Here is an 18,924-nt window from a genome sequence, read left to right as displayed (position 1 = left end):
TCGGTGAGTGGATCCCACGACTTGAGCGTATTTCTAGTAATTTTCTCCCGCTGCGATGCTGATTTTTAAATGACTATTGTTGACATCTAATTAAAACTCCTTATATTCTGACTATTTCACCATCTGAATGTCTATCTGTGAAGAGTCTGAATTGTCAAGTCTTAGCACTACCCAGACTTCAAACAAACCTATAACCGTCATCCAAAAATAAGGTTTGGGACTTCGAACTTATACAAGTGCCAATTTTATTTTTTAAAGATGTTTAATGGATTACAGCATTTCGTATCTGTATTTGAACCTTTCATTTTAACGAAAAACGTCTATAGCAAAATGAAATATTCTGTTTATCGGTTTTTAATTTGTTGAATGGTGGTAAGTTGATTATTTGAAATAGAATAATCTGTGAAAATCGTTCAAAAATGATACTCACCTGCAGTTTAAGTCTGATATTTTATTAGGAACTTTATATGTTTTACAAAATTTAATTACCTAAGAAACGTATCAGGTTACATTTTATATGACCTTCAATAAAATACATGGAAAATGTTTTTGTTTCACAAGCATTATCCAACCACGTGTTGGTCGAGCGGAAATAACCCTAGGTCTAGCATAACTGTTTTAAAAATTGATTCTACTCACTTTCTGGTTTTGACAGGCTACAAAAGAATAAATAGTTTCTCTTTGAGTTTTGAAATAGCAAAAGCATAAATGGCGCTCATCACAGTATAGATTTTGGTCCAATTTCAATAAAACTTGGTAAATGTGTATTCAAGAAAACTATACTATTTTGAGCAATTACATTTATGAATTTTGAATGTATATGAACGTTGTTTTGTTGTTGTTGTTTGTTTTGTTGGTTGGTTGGTTTGTTTTGTGTGTGGGGGTGTGTGTGTTTTTTTTTTGTTTTTAAATATTATCATATAGATTTTTAAAATTTTTCAATTATAATTTTAGTTCAAGGTTAATAAAAATAAGATAACGCGAATTTATCTTTTAAAAGAAATAAATACTATAATCTCTACAGTCAATGGGATTTCGTTCAAGTTTTACCATACTAAGGTACAAAGTTACCTTTTTTATTTCACCAAACAATGTTGCCCTGGTTACTAAAATTCGCATTTTTTTCAAAGTTCTAATCGTCCTTTTCAATTTTGGCTAGATAGTTCTAAAATATGATGAATAACAAAAGGGTTTCAAGTAATTACAGACGAATAGATTGACAGTCTCGTCAGAGATTTCAAATTTATTTCAAAGGTAGTCTAAAAAAATGAAATATAATTGACTGATAAAAACCATATACTTAAGCACCATATGTTGCTATGCATGCATCTATTTCTAAACGATATAGAAAAAAATTGTCTAATGATGTAACAGTATTGAAGCAAAATTGAAGCAAAAATGAGGCTCTCAAGAAACAAATAAATCATGTTATACTCATCTGCTTCATTATTCATTGTAGCTTCTTAAAAAATCATTTGTAAAAATACCGTAAAAATTAGCTGAAGACGCACAGTACTAGACAATAAACATCTTAATTTTCGGTAAAACATTTTCTTTACCTCAGACCGTAATGAGTTGGAGAGGTTCCATTTTACAAAAGTAATGAGTTTTTCTTATAATATGAACATATATATATTTTCAAAAATGAAGACAGGGAATTTTTTAAAGTATGAAGCACTGAAAATCTAATTATGAAAAGATCCAAGCAAAAAACATCCTTTGATAAAAGAGCAGTTGTCGGGCGTTATCTTCTAGATTGGATTTTATGGAACAAAGAATTACTTTCCATTTCTTATGATTTCGATTCGCAAAGGCGCATCATTTGTACATGTGCTCAAAGAATTAAATGCACAATCAAATTCTTCTCTAGAGATTTGTGGTTTGTATTCTCAGACTGTATATCAGCAACAATTGCGCAAGACATCTGCACCCCGCCCCTCGAGTTTTGATTAATGTATTAAAATAAAGTAAACGCAAGAGAGAAATCATAAAGTACATAATATTACGGTTTTTGAAAATAAATTAAAGACACAAAACATGCCATTATTAGCTAACGATGGGTTTTGTTATAATGAAAGGATTTTATTTGTGTAGAAGGTTTGATACTGGGAATTAATAAACAGTTACGAGTTCTTTGAAGTAAGCTTAAATCTCAATGAGTGAAAACAAGAATCATATCTAAAGTTAAGGGATCGGAGAGCAAATAAAATGAGAATAAAAAGGTAGAAAATAATGAACAGTGATCAATCTCAGGAATATCTCCCAGAATTCCAGAGTTAGGATCAGTTACCTAGGAGGAGAAAACATCCCCTGTCGATCGGTCACAACCACCGTCAGCCCTATGTATTGATCAAATAAACAGAAAAATGCGTAATCAAATTTAGTACAAAAATAAGGCCTAATAATCGATATAAAAATTGTAAACCAAAATAGACACATTCATTGATAGATTATATTTGCTAAAAATGTAATTAAGCGACCATAGGTGTTACGAAATTAATGTTGGATTCCTGGTAACATCAACTTATCTGCCAGTAACCTGTATCAGTTTTAAAATGACTGTACTCATTACTACATAAGGAACCAACTTAAATATGAGAAATAAGCAGTCATACAAATTTACATTCAGTTATAATTATGTATTCTTATAACTGGCAAAAATTTAATTATGTCCATCAGTATCATGTTTTTTACGAGATTTAAGGATGTCTGTAAATTTTGTGTTAACCCAATATTTTCATATTTCAGTGCCACGGTAATTTCAAACAGTATCTCTTTTTATATTATAAATGGTATCAATAGTTATGTTTTTAATATGCATATTTCAAAGAATTTTTTGTAAATTTTAAAGTAAAGTACGTATATAACAAAGTATGCTTTTGAGAAAGGATAACGTTTGGCATATATCACACATTCATGTATATATACTTTTAATTGTGGTATAGGGTGTTTCTTACATAAATGAAACAACTTGATAAGACTTTAAATTTATTACACTGAACAGAAAAAAAAATTAATATCACCGGAAAACTGTGAAAAGTAGTGATAAAACCTCGATAAAGCGTCAAACAGCGTTCTTCTTCACAAATTCTGGATTCTGACTTAAACCACCTTCTATCAAGATCTTTTGTAATTGGTAAAACAAGCAAAGCCGCTACCCCCATCACGTCATTACAGATCAGACGTGGGGAATATTATTTACAAACCCGAGAACAAGAAAATTCTCTAAAAATAGTAAGTGATGAAGTTTGCACATCGTGCTCTCCCAGGATTATCTCTTTGATGCCGATTTAATTCTTTAAACCTGCTGCACAAACGTACGCTTCTAAAGCAACAGTCGAGAAAACTGAAAATAGGAGATGGGAAACAGGGAAGACCATCTGATGAAAATGTTTGATACAGTCGAATATCTATTCTTTTCTTTCCTTCTTTTATCTTGAGCAAAAAAGCTATAATTCAATCACTTTGGGTTTAGGCATGTATTTTTAAAACTTGAATAATAGGATCAAGCCTTGGGAAGCATGTAACATTTATCTCTCATTTTGTGTAGGTGTTTAAGAAGCTATAACCACTAAGAAAATAAAATCTTTAAAGTTTTGAAAAAAAACGTGTTTTTATATAAAGTTGTACACATTGAGTTTATGTAGTTCACTTTCAACGTAAGGTGCATACATTTGCCTCAAAATTATTTCTCCAGAGAAAAATACTCGAAGGCAATGAATTGATCAAATTCCAACTTCTTTTAGTACTAAATTTCTAACTCAAACACTGCATTACCCTTATACAACCATTTTTGACAAAACTGCAACAAAAACGGAAGGGGGAGGGGGTGGGCAACCTGACTTTCAATGAAAATTTCCTATAGAACTCATTTCTGGAAAAAAAAAGTGTGGGGGGGGGGTACCCCCTGATGCTACGTGCCCGTTTACTACTTTAAAATGAATAATCAAACTTCAACATAAACATATGGAGACTAAATCCACTGCATGGAACAGACCTTCATTGACCTTCAACATAAAGAGAACCAAAAGTCTCTAATGAGACTGCAGCTCTACTTGTTTGTACCTAGCTATTAAAAAGAATTAGAGAAGTGAAGTCTACTTGATGGCAAGTTAAACTGAAATCAGGTCAAAACTGTAGGAGTATCCTTTTTGAAAAATTGTTTACAGGTGGATAGTTAGACAGACAGATGGACACCTTACTATCAAAAAAGCCCTTCTGGTCTCTGATCAGTAGAGCCACAAAAGGAAGAAAAGTCGTTTTTTATTCTCTTCATTCTGAACGATTCGTAATTATTTCTGGTTGGATTTGGAATGTGCAAATGTGCACTGTCTTGGGGCGAAGTGTCAATTTATTACAAAACTTGCTACCAGACTTTTTTTCTTTTTTTATTTTTAGCCATCTTAGGACATCTACTTTACAAAACCAATTATAAATGGCACTTTCACACTGGTCTGAACACTTTTATTAAAGAATGTGTTTGTGAAAAACTGATGCCCCAGTGTGACAACTTTTGTTGAAGGTCAAAGTTCCTCAAATTACTCAAAGATTTATTTTCTGAGACTTGCTGGACAGGTCAAGGTAGTAAAAATATTTACCAAAAGAAGCAAAATACTACTTCTGGATTAATGAAATATGAAACAGCATAAAACATTTCTTACTAAATTCTTTATTTTCTCAAATAACATACTATATTCAATATTAACTCATATAAAACATTATGTCTTACAAGTTTAAAACCCTAAATGAGGAATGTTTAAAATTACAGTGTATTATTTCCAAGAAAAAAAAAATGCATGGAATTTTTCAATAATTTTTGAAAGAAAAACACCCCAGTACTCTCTCCTTTGTCAGATTCTAATGTGACCTAATACAATCCTACAGTTTATCAATATTCTGTATCACAAACAACAAGTCTGATAAACAATAAGCACAATTTCTCTATCACACTTGAATGTATGAGCATTTCTCAACACAAACACATAATTTCTCCTTGCCTGCAAATTGACAAGGATGAAGTCTGAAAAACAACATCTCTAAAATGTGAAGTGCCTGTGTACTCAATATCACAAAAACACAGAGTGATTTACAATTACATACAATACTTTTAGTACTGATAACAAAGATAACGTAATGTAAATGCTGACATTTTAAGTGGTTTATACATTGTGTTATATCACAGAATCCAGGATGAAATAACATTCTGAACAACATTTTAATATTAATCAATACAAAAAAAACTTGCAAGCATAAAACATATACATGTATACATACTGAAGCACTTTTTTTTGACAAAGTTTGATACATAAATTCGATTTTGCACCATTCTTTCTTATTCTATTTGCACATAACACACATACACACATGCACACTTAGCATTTCCTCTGATTTTACATCTTATTTGAAACGTTAGTTGATTGATACATGTATATCTTTTAATGAAATGTTTTAGAAAATCACTTAGAGTTAAACAAAACTACATTTATGTTCAAAACAGCACTTTATTTCTCACAGAATTTACCCCTTTCATTGAACACATTAGGAACCAGTATAACTAAATATCCAGAAAAGAGAACATAAATACAGGGAAAACTGTTTAATCCAACATCTGTGTAATCGGTTTCATTGTGAATTCCGACCTTCACTATTTTCCTTGTTCTTTACACTTTGTAATCTGACACCCTGTCTATTACAACAAAGAGTGAATCTCCCAATGGATGTTGGATTAGACAGGTTTCACTGTAAATAATTCTCTGCTTATTTGTTCTTTACAAAGTTATATCATCACAAATTCATACATACTCAATCACAAACATCGCTATAAGTTTATAACTAGTGTATCACAATATTTGTGGTCAACAATAAAACAAGCACTATTTTCTAAGCAAATGTATAATATTAACACAGGAAGCCTACATAATATGACTAGATATCATGTTCTATATAATCAAGCACAATTAACTGAACACAAAATTTATCTCTGATTCTCTATTACCAAGTTGACTTTATTTAAAATTGGTGACTTTATTGCATATAGACATTAAGCATATATAAATTACACACTTATTGATGAATCAATCAAATACCATAAATTGAATACCTAGCAAATTAATTCACTCTTCTGGAAAAAGTTCATATTTTAGAAAACGACTTCAGATGAAGTGTCAATTTCTCTTTCCTCTCTGGCATAAAAGTTCAAATAATGCAACCTTAAGCAAATGACATCACAATCAATCTGTATCATCTTGAGTGAACGACCTTGAGACTGGAGTCAATGAAGATCTATATACATTGAGACATGACAGGTTTATTGTAGACATGTCAATATTTTAAGTTGACGCTTCAGCAGTACAAACATCAACAACTGGTGAAGTCTTCTCTGTAATTATTGCTGAATCGGAGAGACATAAAACGTCTACCAGACTAGGAGCCACACTGAGCTAATCCTGAGAAAATATCCAGGCCTCCAGCACCTTGACGATGAAATCTTCTGATGAGGTGAGGACATCATTGTCGTAGGTATCGCAGTGATGAGTCTGACCGTGGTACAGATCACCGTCAAACCACAAACCAAACAGGCCTCTAAAAATAAAAATAAACTATACCTAAAAACAGGACAAGCTTACAGATCAACGTCAAACCACAAACCAAACAGGCCTCTAGAAATATCAACAGGATGTACTTAAATGGGAAAAATCACAATTATTTTCCTGATGAACTACTCATGCATGAAAAATATTTTATAAAGCAATCCTTGATAGTTTCCAAAATAGTTATCAATAGGGAGGAAATAATCCTTTATTAAAAGTTTTCAATCAATATGTCCTAGAAGACCTGTATTGTTTTATTTCTTATCAAACCTGGTTAAATCAGACAAGTATATATACTAACTGGCCTGCTCCTATAGATAAACTCTCCTGGTTGCCTTTGATGAAAAAATTGTTGTCACCTGTCCACCTAAATACCTGAAAATTTTAAAATACAACAACATAAAGTTTTAGGTAATAATATTAAATTATTCTAACACATATATTGTTTATAGTTTACAAATATCAAAAAGGACTTGGACAGTGGGTTAACAAAAGAAAGTTGAGGAAAAGCATGGCTAGCATAAATGTCATTAATCTATACAATGCCTAACCTAATGTAATACTTTAGCACTGTAAATGTAGAAACAAGATTCTTGTAAAATATTATTTGCTTCTGATACATATATAGAGAGTATTAAGACATCTCTACATACCTTGAATTCTGGATAAAAAGTGAATAGAAATGATTCCCCTGTTCCATAGAAATGGTCACTTGGTTTCAGTTCACAGGATGTCACTGCTCCAAAGATCTATACAACAAAGGAAATAGCTCATCATTTCAAAATTTCTACATAAACTGTATAACCAAGAGTTTCCGAGACTACTTCAAATTCATTCAATGTAAAAAGGAAGATAACTCAAACTCGTGTAATTTTAAGCACTCTTGTAAGCAAAGGAATGGTATGAGCATGTATGTCACAAAATTCTGGAACCACTTCTAACAAGAGGCCCATGGGCCACATCGCTCACCTGAGCACTAAGGGTAGGAAAAAGTAGAAAATGGCTTTTTATTGTAAAGTTTAAATCCAAAAGTAGTCCCATGACCAATCATGGATTTGCTATTTTTTAGAAAATGATTTTTAAAGAATTTTCCTATATATATCTTTATATAAAAACTTTGGTCGGCCATTTTGGCCCCGCCCTAGCCCCGGGGGTCATGATTTGAACAAACTTGAATCTACACTACCTGAGCATGCTCCCATATAAATATGATGAATTATGGCTTTGTCATTCTTGAGAAGAAGATTTTTAAAGAATTTTCCTATATATTTCTAAGTAAAACTTTGGTCGGCCATTTTGGCCCCGACCTACCCCGGGGGGTCATGATTTGAACAAACTTGAATCTACACTACCTGAACATGCTTCCATATAAATATGATGAATTATGGCTTTGTCATTCTTGAGAAGAAGATTTTTAAAGAATTTTCCTATATATTTCTATGTAAAACTTTGGTCGGCCATTTTGGCCCTGCCCTACCCCCGGGGGTCATGATTTGAACAAACTTGAATCTACACTACTTGAGGATGTTTCCCCATAAGTTTCATCTTTCCTGGCACAGTGGTTCTTGAGGAGAAGATCTTTAAAATATGCCACCAAATTTTCATTAATTCCCAATTATCTCCCCTTGAATGAGGGCGTGGCCCTTCATTTGAACAAACTTGAATCCCCTTCACCCAAGGATACTTTGTGGCAAGTTTGGTTGAAATTGGCCCAGCGGTTATTGAGAAGAAGTCAAAAATGTGAAAAGTTTACAGACAGACAGACAGACAGACGGACAGACGGACGCCGGACAAAATGTGATCAGAAAAGCTCACTTGAGCCTTCGGCTCAGGTGAGCTAAAAACCTAATACCCTGTTGTCAGTAAAATGTCAATGTTATTTTATTTAGTAGAAATCATACATGGCCTTGTATCATTTTTAGTCCATCTACCCCTTGTGCTGCAGAGTACACTATGCTTTCACAAGATAGGAAACCAAGCTTATGTGTACAGTGTATAATGTAAAATTCAAATATGGTTCACTAGAATCTATGTGAAATCAGCACTCAAGTAAAATTCATGTCATGTCAAAAATTAAAGTGAATTTCACCAGGGACCTATATACTAGTATGTAGGTCTCTAATGAACGTCCCTGACCTCTGTGTACTTGCGTTGTTCTTGGTGTCCTTGACCTGTTTACTTACATTGTCATTAGTGTCCTTGACCAGTAGCATGACCGGGCTGTCCACACCCTGCATATCTCTGTACAGCGTTTTCAGACTAAAGCCATGTTGTTCTGTACTGTAGATCAGAGTCCAGGGGTAACCTATAGTCCGGGCAGGCATGTGGCGACTGAGCTGTAATACAAAAGATACATCTTACGTTTCATAAACACCACAGCAAATTGAAGCCCTCAACTTATTTTTTTTAAATCAAGTTTCATGTTCCTGCTAAGGAAACTCTTTGGAAACAATAAGCTCCATATGATAATTTCTTATTCATTGTACAGATATACCCTTAAAGTTCAGATTTCCTGCTTTACCATTCATGCATGATAGTCCTCTACAATGGCAGAGTGCAGATCCACTGAGAGATCAGGCCTGAGAGCCATAAAACTAAGATGAGCCTCACTTTTTATCTCAGTCTCACTTTTTTATTCCTTTGGAAAAAATGAGACTAAGATCAAAAGTGAGCTCATTTAGTTTTATGGCCCTCAGGTCCGATTTCCTGTCTTACCATGAGTACATGATAGTCCTGTACAATGGTGGATTGTCCGTGAAGTTCTGGTAAGATGGGTGTCTCCTCGGGTTCTGATTTCCTCCTACTGGCCTCTTCTGCACTGATTATCTAAAAAATTAAATGTAAGACATAGCATTTTCTTTACTTCTGTTTTGCAGGTATCAAGATTAACTCTTTAATTAATTTTCATAGTCTCTACCTCCCAGTCTTTCTGTAAAGCAGTCAGTCCATTGCTGAAGTACTCTTCAAAAACTTCCATTTCATCTGGGTCATCTTCATCAAGGACAACAAAGCCCCTCCTCTCAGCAGAAATCTCCTCATCATCCCCATACAACTCTGGCTTCCACTGGACGAAGAATGCATAAAGCTGGTCTACCCTACAAAGCAAAATATACCAGTATGTGGAGATTATTCAGTTATCTAAATGACCTTTTTTTCTTGAAAGTAGCAATATAAGGAAATCAAACATAGCTAGGCATTACAATTTAACATACTAATATCTAGTATTTAGAGCAATTTTTAAAAATAATTTTGATAGCTGACACGATGATAATCTCAATAACAATCTTACTGTCAGCAAACCATATACCGTATCCGTTTTTTTCACAAGTTGGAAATTTTGCAAAAGAGGGGTAGATTCATACAGTTTTTATTTTGCCTAAGTTATTTTTTACGATTGAAGATTCTTTTGTTTCAAATGGTAATGATTTTATGTCACATTATAGCTGACATAATTTCTGTGTGTTTTATATCTTGCGATTATATATGATCACAAAAAAGTGAAAAATAGAGAAAAAAACCCGGATATATGGTATTGTATAAAATTCAGATGCTAAAAAAAATGTTGAATTTTATGATTCTCCAAATTTTAGGCAATTTTATGAGAGAGGATTTACAAGCATTATCATTATAACAGTTTATCATTAGCTCATTAAGTAAATCCTGGCCTCTCTTACTCCTGAGATCAGCCTAAATGACCTACTTTTCTCTGGGTATGGAGAACCAGTACTCGGGCTTCTTTTTCTTTTTTGTGTAGGCTTGGATCGGTGCTGTCTCAGAGACGTGTTTATTGACGGGTTTACCAAGATGTAGACAGAGGTACAGGGGTGGATCCTCCGCAGCAACAGCGGGGCGGGGGATCAGTTCTGAAATAGTGGAGGGAGGGTGTCAGAAGAGCTTAGTGTCAAAGTTCTCTACACTGATTAAGAAATGTATTTCTTAAAGTTGACAATCCTGAAAATCAGAGGAGAAAGAAATTTTAATAAATTTACTGATAGATTTTAGTTTAAAGCTGGATTTTTTTTGTAAACAATATCAATATATTTCGCATGTACATTCATGTTAAATGTCCATAAATCAGAAATTAGTAGCCTACATGTACCACTGAATTTCTTATCAAACAAGAGATGTTTGTAAAACACTTATGCCCCCCTCCCCCCAATTAAAATTTTTCTAAGTCCAAAAGGGCATAACTCTGTCAATAAAGTGCCCCGCCACAGCATGATACGCCCGTCAAATATTGTTCAATAATCATACATTGGTTAGGATGCAAGAAAATCAGGTAGCCTTGATTAACAGATTGACACAGATTTCAATTATCTAATTTCCATTTCTTATTATACATCTCTAAGAGACTTACAGTGTAGGGATTGATTATAACAAATAATACTAGTGAGACATGACTGCAATTTGTCGCAAATATATAAAAATTGAAATATAATTTTTTTTTTTTTTTTATCAATGAACACATGTATAATTAGTTTTAATCATATTATACAATACTATTTTAGTTTTAATCATACACTAGAACATCAATTGAAAGATCTTTATCTGGACTAACCATCAAGAACTCTTAATTAACACAAGCATCTTTTTGCCCAACTCCCAAGAGATAAATTAAGATAACAGCTGCATCAGATCTAGAGATGCTCTTAGCTCCTGACAATAAACTCATTAATTTCTCTCTAATTTGACATGCAAATTTCTGCTATCAAAATTCTTCTTGACCAGTGCTTGATAATTAAGCCCATGGGACAAACTGAATTCCTCTCAAAGCATAAACATTTGTTACAGACTGCTGTAAAGTATATGATGAAAAAATAAGTTTTTACTTAATTTAACGTTTTTTAATAAGGATACAACTATATTTTTACATTTTTTAGGATTATGAAATTTAGAATTTAAAAGACATACCTGTAGTTTTTTTAAAAAAAATTCACTTTAATTAAAGGTCACAGTGACCTTGAAATAGGCCGTGACTCACCTTCTACTTTAGATGTATATTTTTGCCAAGTTTGAAAGCTCTAGGTCTAATAGTTTTCTAGTTATGAGCCAGACAGGATTTTTCCATATTTTGCTATAGCATCTTTGTTGCAAATATATAAAAACTGAAATATAATTTTTTTTTTCAATGAACACATATATAATTAGTTTTAATCATATTATACAATACTAATTTAGTTTTAATCATACTCTAAAACGTCAATTTGTTTTAATTACATTACATCAATTGAAAGATCTTTATCTGGACTAGCCATCAAGAACTCTTAATTAGCACAAGCAACTATAAGGCCATTTCTTTTTGCCCAACTCCCAAGAGATAAATTAAGATAACATCTGCATCAGATCTAGAGATGCTCTTAGCTCCTGACAATAAACTCATTAATTTCTCTCTAATTTGACATGCAAATTTCTGCTATCAAAATTCTTCTTGACCAGTGCTTGATAATTAAGCCCATGGGACAAACTGAATTCCTCTCAAAGCATAAACATTTTTTACAGATTGCTGTAAGTATATAATGAAAAAATAAGTTTTTACTTAATTTAACGTTTTCTTAATAAGCATACAACTATATTTTTACATTGTTTAGGATAATGAAATTTAGAATTTAAAAGACTTAGTTTTTTTTAAAAATTCACTTTAATTAAAGGTCACAGTGACCTTGAAATAGGCCGCGACACACCTTCTACTTTAGATGTATACGTTTGCCAAGTTTGAAAGCTCTAGGTCTAATAGTTTTCTAGTTATGAGCCGGACAGGATTTTTCCATATTTGGCTATAGCATCTTTATTAAAGGTCAGAGCGACCTACTTTTTGTGCGCGACACACCGTCTACCCAAGAAGTATAAGTTGACAAAGTTTCATAACCCTAGGCCTAATAGTATTCAAGTTATGAGGCGGACAAGAATGGACGGATGGACAGCTAGACGGACGGACGGACATGAAGCCTATAACATAATACGTCCCGTCTTAAGATGGGCGTATAAAAATGGCGAGATCGTACCCAAAACAGAACATGACCTAGATATATATCTGATAAATCTATATACTAAATTTCATTTCAGTACGTGCAACCTCTGCGAAGAAAATGAACGGGAACTGCAATTAATTGGAATTTTTCTAAGTCAAAGGGGCATAACTCTGTCAAAAATGGCGTGATCGTACCCAAAACAAAATTTGACCTAGATATTTATTTGATAAATCTATATACTAAATTTCATTTCAGTATGTGCAACCTCTGCGAAGAAAATGAAAGGAAACTGCAAATAACTGGAATTTTTCTAAATCCAAGGGGCATAACTGTGTCAAAAATGGTGTGATTGTAACCAAAACAGAACTTGGCCTGGATATAAATCTGTACACTAAATTTCATTTCAGTATGTGTAACCTCTGTGAAGAAAATGAATGGAAACTGCAAATAATTGGAATTTTTCTATGGCGCAATTGTATCCAAAACAGAACTTGACCTAGATATTCATCTCATATATCTGCATACCAAATTTCATTTCAGTACGTGCAACGGTTGTGAAGAAAATGAACGGAAACTAAGTGAACCGACAGACAGCAGCAAAGCAATATGCCCTCCCTTCTTCGAAGGGGGGCATAGAAATCAAAGTACTAAATTTAAATAAAACAATATTAACCTCTATAACTTAAGCATGTGTTCCTAGGTCAAAACAAAACATGCTTTAAACTTTGTTTGAAGATTTTTCAGCACATTGATATTATGCACTTGAATGACAAATATTGAATATAAAGGACCTATTGAGATTTCTCCTTGCTAATGCAGAATAATGCAGCATTTTTAACCTTACACATATGGCCAAACTTTGACTCTAGGAACACTTTGTTCACATTCTCTTCATGATTTATACATAATAACAAGCAAGTAGTATTAGCCAACCTATGTGTTGAAAAATGCAAGATGGGGATAAAACATGCCAACAGGAATTTCTTACTATAATAAAATGTACTCATGCCAGTGCCTGTTTGCAATGCAGCAAGTATATACTATCATACAGCAGTTTCTGCATATAGTATTATTTTTTGCTTGCAAGCCTTTATCTACTGCCAAATACCTCAATACTATACATTTGTACAAAGTTTTCTGCTTTTATATGGAAGTTTTTCCTGCATGAAATCAATGCAATGGCATATTTGCTTTCAAGGTATTGCAGCATTAACACAGATCTTGCAATAGCTAGGTTAGTAAACTTACTGTACTTCCATGAAAGTTGGTCATTAATGCTTTGTATAAGCTCTGTTATAAAACATAACGCCACATGAACTCACACACACACTGGTTAACAATGACTGGTCACTGACAAAACATGGTTGTAAGAAGACACACAGTGAACAACAAGAGAATCAAAACTTATATGTGTCAGCTAGTCTTCTATATACTGTATTTCTTTTTGAGAGGTTTAATCTTGATATAGTAGAAAATACCACAGTGGCAATAAAACTGAAATTAACATTGAATACCAACTTCTATGAAATTTGACTGACAACTTTTACACAATTTAAGCATTAAAAATTTTAAAATTATCTTCAATCAGCAAATTTTTAATGTAATATATGAATTAAACAAGAAGGTAAACTTAGTGAAAGGGTAAAAATCTGTTTTGGTGTTAACAAAATGCACTGTGGTGGAGAGAAAAGGGGAGATAAATCATTACCTTGAATTAAATTTGACAGGCTGCCATCTGAGTGCGGAGTGACACTTTTAGTTTTGATTGTCAACTAGTATCATATACTTCATAAAATCATAAAATGGATAAGGGTTTTTTTTATCAGAAAATTTCTTTTGTTTTCAATTTGATTACATATATCAAAATAAAGAATTTTCTCAACACAAATGTTGGAAGAAATAAATAATGTACAACAATTTTACAAAAGATAAGTTCACCAACAATATAAACAAGAGGCCCAGGGGCCACAGCGCTCACCTGAGCACATCGGGCTTGAATTTACTACCCCCCCCCCCTTCCAGGCGTTCATCATTTCAACAAACTAGAATCTACACTACCTGAGGATGATTCCATATAAATATCACTAATCATAGATTTGAAATACTTGAAAAGCAGATTTTAAAAGGTTTCCCTACATATCCTTATGTAAAACTTGGGTCGGCCATTTTGACCCCACCCTATCCCCAGGGCCGGAGGTCATGATTTGAACAAATTTGAATCTACACTACCTGAGGATGATTCCACATGAGTTTCATCTTTCCTGGCCCAGTGATAATTGAGAAGGATTTTTAAAGATTTTTCCTATATATTCCTATGTAAAACTTGGGTCGGCCATTTTGGCCCCACCCTTGCCCCGGGGGTCATGATTTGAACAAACTTGAATCTACACTACCTGAGGATGATTCCACATGAGTTTCATCTTTCCTGGCCCAGTGGTTCTGGAGAAGAAGATTTTTAAAGATTTTTCCTATATATTCCTATGTAAAACTTGGGTCGGCCATTTTGGCCCCACCCTTGCCCCGGGGGTCATGATTTGAACAAATTTGAATCTACACTACCTGAGGATGATTCCACATGAGTTTCATCTTTCCTGGCCCAGTGGTTCTGGAGAAGAAGATTTTTAAAGATTTTTCCTATATATTCCTATGTAAAACTTGGGTCGGCCATTTTGGCCCCACCCTTGCCCTGGGGGTCATGATTTGAACAAACTTGAATCCTCACTACCTGAGGATGCTTCCACATGAGTTTCATCTTTCCTGGCCCAGCGGTTCTGGAGAAGAAGATTTTTTAAAAATGCCATTAATTTTTAACAAATTCATGATTATCTCCCCTTGGAAAAGGGCGTGGCCCTTCATTTGAACAAACTTGAATTCTCTTCACCTAAGGATACTTTGTCCCAAGTTTGGTTGAAATTGGCCCAGTGGTTCTTGAGAAGAAGATGAAAATGTGAAAAGTTTACAACGACAACGACAACGACTACGACGACAACGACGACGACAACAACGACAGACAACGGACAAATTTTGATCAGAAAAGCTCACTTGAGCCTTCGGCTCAGGTGAGCTAAAAAGGAAGCAAGTCACTAGACAAAATTTGGAGAGATTTAAACAATATGAAAGGCATTTTTTTTAAAATGTAATAAATGTCAATAAAAGAAAAAGACTCAAGAAAAATAAAACTCAAGCTCTGAAAAGCAAAACACTTACCCAAGCCTTGTTAAGTTAACCAAGAGAGAAAATAATTGTAAATATATATATTTTAATTGCAAAACATTTTCAAATTTCAACTCTAATGTTAAGACATGCAGCTATATTAGTATTTTCATTGGCATGGAATAAGTTCCAAAAAGTTAATTGCACAGATTTTCAAATTTCAACCTCAACCTCAAAACATGCAGCTATTTGAATATTTTCAACAAAAATAATTATTTTTTAGTTGCAAATATTTTCAAATATCAACTTCAAGACAGGATTATAAATATTTTCACTTGCAAGGAATAAGTAAAAATATATCATTTAGTTGCAAAGATTTAAAATCACGAGACAGGTTTGTGAATATTTTTCTAGTGTGCAATTCTATTCTACGAAGTAGAGAGACAATAGTTAGCTTACTATCAAAGGACTGGAATAACTCGGGTTTATCTGCGAGCTTTACTGCATTCTCCACCTCCACTTCAAGATCCGCTCCCATTGGATCTGACTTCTCTTTAGGCGAGGAACCCAGGGACCTCAACCTCTGTTTTATCATGTCACTTTTCCCCTTAATATCCAGTATATCAGTTTTCCCCTTTTCATTATCTTGAGTTACCTCCCCTATGTCTTTAACTTCAGAATTTTTAAACAGTCCTGTTGCGTAATTTACAAAAGCGTTCAAGTGAGGAGCTACGTTAAATGAACCAAATGAAGCTGACCTACTCTCTAATTGGCTGGGCTGCTGAACTACTGGAATATCTACAGGAGTGGATCGAGACCTTTGCTGTTCAAATTCCTCCACACTTAACTTAGAGAGAGCTACCTGGGCATTTTCTATGTCTTTAGCAGTTACCTGCCCTTTAGAACTTTCCGACACGGGGAGGTTATGGTACACAATGTTCCCTATTCTCATTTCATTTGGTGATGTCCCAGGGACAGGGCTAGGGTCATTTATCCTATCACTCTCATTTCCACTGAAAAACATGGGCTTAGACTCGGATTCTGTACCAAATGTTATCAAATCTTTCTCTTTTTCAGAATGACGTGAAACATTATTTGACTTATTTGTACCATTTTTCTTTGACTCAATACCAGGGGAGGAACTATTCACTTTTTCAAATTCTTGCAAATCAGACTCGGAAGAAACAAATTCTCCAAAATCGTTAGCTGACGTAATTTCAAATTCACCCTCATTGTTTTTATCCCTGCCAGGTGTGTTACTGACAGCACTGGATTGACCATTGTCACCTTTAACAGGGGAGCTGGTTGTTGAAGCCCCTCCTTCTCCCTGACTAGCAGAACATGAACACAAGCTTGCAGAATCGGATTGAGGACTCGCAGTGACTTTGGTAGGAGTGGACACATGGTCAGATATGGTCAATCGGTCACTCGTAAATCCAGCATCAGATGCTGCTCTGGCAACCTCAAAATTTGGATGACCCTCGCACCAAGACTTGAAAAGAGTACAGCTCTTGTCATGGTATACTTCAGGCTTCTTTCCCCCTTCACTAAGAAAATGAACCAAAGTTTTCAAAAAAATAAGCCCTGGAATTTTATAAAGTACACAAACTTAACTCATTCTTGTATTTAAATGTTATAAATCTAACATATTTGTGTGATTCATAAATAGCCCTGCAAGTGCAGAAATTTATAGTTCTTGAATAAATTCACTGACCATAGACCTTTGGCCTTCATGGCAGCAATGTCATGATACATGGCGGCACTAATCACCATATCCATCGGTGCTACCACGCCATATCTCTCTGCTCCATGTTCCAAAACCAGTGGATCCGATACATTGGGGTCAAACATGACAGCATTAGGGGTCACCAACAAGACTCCACTCACAACTCCCTGTTTAAAAGAACCATAAAGGGAATCAATTCTGCAACAAGTTATGACAAGAAAAAATTGAAAGTTATTTTAATTCTTTCTTTTTTTCTTTGATGTTCAGAATATGCTGGTAAAGAGATAGAGCAATTTGTTGAGAATGACCTTATTGAATGTCCATGCAACAGAAACGAGTACTGATTTTTTTAAAATCATGCTAAACCCCTGTTATGATTAAGGAAAAAATAGTTAATGGTACTTGAGGACATTTTGACTTGTCTTTTCTGAATGGTTAGTGAAAAGTTTTGACATGAGATTTAAAAAAAACAACAAAAAAATGTCAAGTGATTCATGGTGATAAACATTCACAATTTATCCATGCCATGAAGAGAAGTTAGTTTAAGACATACAAATACACTGTACCAATATCATTTTAAAAGTAAAACAGTTAGCATCAAATCTTCTTTATCCCTCTCAATAAATATGGATAAAAATTTAAAAACTTTGTATATGTATATACTATCCTTTGAGATTTTCAGCATTTATTATTTGTGCAAATTCTCAAATTTTCATAACATTTCAAAACAATTACTTTTGTTTTAGTTGTAGTTATGAGACAAAAATATTAATGTAAAAGAAAAGAAGTCTGAGAAAAATGGCTTGTTTAAATAGAAAAATAACTAGAAATGGTGTGTTTTAATGTATTCACAGTTCACATCTGTGTAGTGTTATCAAAGGGTAATCATAAAACAAGACCATTTGTGTTTCACGATTTCAAGCATTTAATTTGAGGATAAATTGATTTCAGTTAATCGGGTAATTCATCTTGCCAGTAACAGCTTGCTATGTCTTGTTAACAACAAGGTTTTATTTGGTAAGCACAAACATGCCCACTATGGATGCCCATTTTTGTTTCTGTCCAATTTAAGACTCCCTAAAAATAAGCTTAATGAATGCAACGAACCAGGAAAGATGAAATTTTAAAACCCATTTCCTCTTTTTACCTTCTCTCCAGCAGAGTTGATATAGGCCTGTTATAATAATATGATGTTTATGATGACAGCTTGCATGGAGATTTAAAGCAATAAATATTTATGAAGTACATGTAAACAAAGAAGAATGATCTACAGAAAACATACTGGCTTTTATATATTTTTTTTTAACAAGAGGCCCATGGGCCACATCCCTCACCCGAGCACTGTGGCTAGCATAAAAGCAGAAATTACTTTATTATTGAAAAGTTTAAACCCAAAAGTAGTCCAAACCATTCCTTAAAGGGGAAAGGGTATGATTTTCACAAACTTGAATCTACACTACCTGAGAATGCTTCCATATAAATATAT

At 33.8% G+C, this 18,924-nt stretch overlaps 1 protein-coding gene across 6 annotated transcripts in view; it reads right to left on the bottom strand.

The window, feature by feature from the left end:
* Positions 1-4,648: 4,648 nt before the first annotated feature.
* Positions 4,649-18,924, bottom strand: part of LOC134257120 (oxidation resistance protein 1-like) — a 32,885-nt gene continuing 18,609 nt past the window's right edge. For 5 of the 6 annotated variants that reach the window (XM_062739763.1, XM_062739762.1, XM_062739761.1 and 2 more), the window contains exons 8-17: positions 17,427-17,605; positions 16,172-17,259; positions 13,808-13,849; positions 10,291-10,453; positions 9,508-9,685; positions 9,306-9,416; positions 8,774-8,926; positions 7,244-7,339; positions 6,892-6,965; positions 4,649-6,582 (exon numbers count right to left, since the gene is read on the bottom strand). In XM_062739763.1, the coding sequence (XP_062595747.1) occupies positions 6,441-6,582; positions 6,892-6,965; positions 7,244-7,339; positions 8,774-8,926; positions 9,306-9,416; positions 9,508-9,685; positions 10,291-10,453; positions 13,808-13,849; positions 16,172-17,259; positions 17,427-17,605 (2,226 nt within the window). In that variant the 3' untranslated portion in view covers positions 4,649-6,440. The remainder of the gene's footprint in view (positions 6,583-6,891; positions 6,966-7,243; positions 7,340-8,773; positions 8,927-9,305; positions 9,417-9,507; positions 9,686-10,290; positions 10,454-13,807; positions 13,850-16,171; positions 17,260-17,426; positions 17,606-18,924) is intronic. The other variant, XM_062739766.1, reaches the window with a different exon arrangement.

This window comes from Saccostrea cucullata, unplaced genomic scaffold (assembly GCF_032062105.1).
Source record: "Saccostrea cucullata isolate Sc308-1 unplaced genomic scaffold, CSIRO_AGI_Scuc_v1 ctg14, whole genome shotgun sequence".
Lineage (NCBI taxonomy): Eukaryota > Metazoa > Mollusca > Bivalvia > Ostreida > Ostreidae > Saccostrea > Saccostrea cuccullata.
The sequence above is the reverse complement of the archived record's forward strand: the minus strand, read 5'-3'. Positions and strand labels throughout refer to the sequence as shown.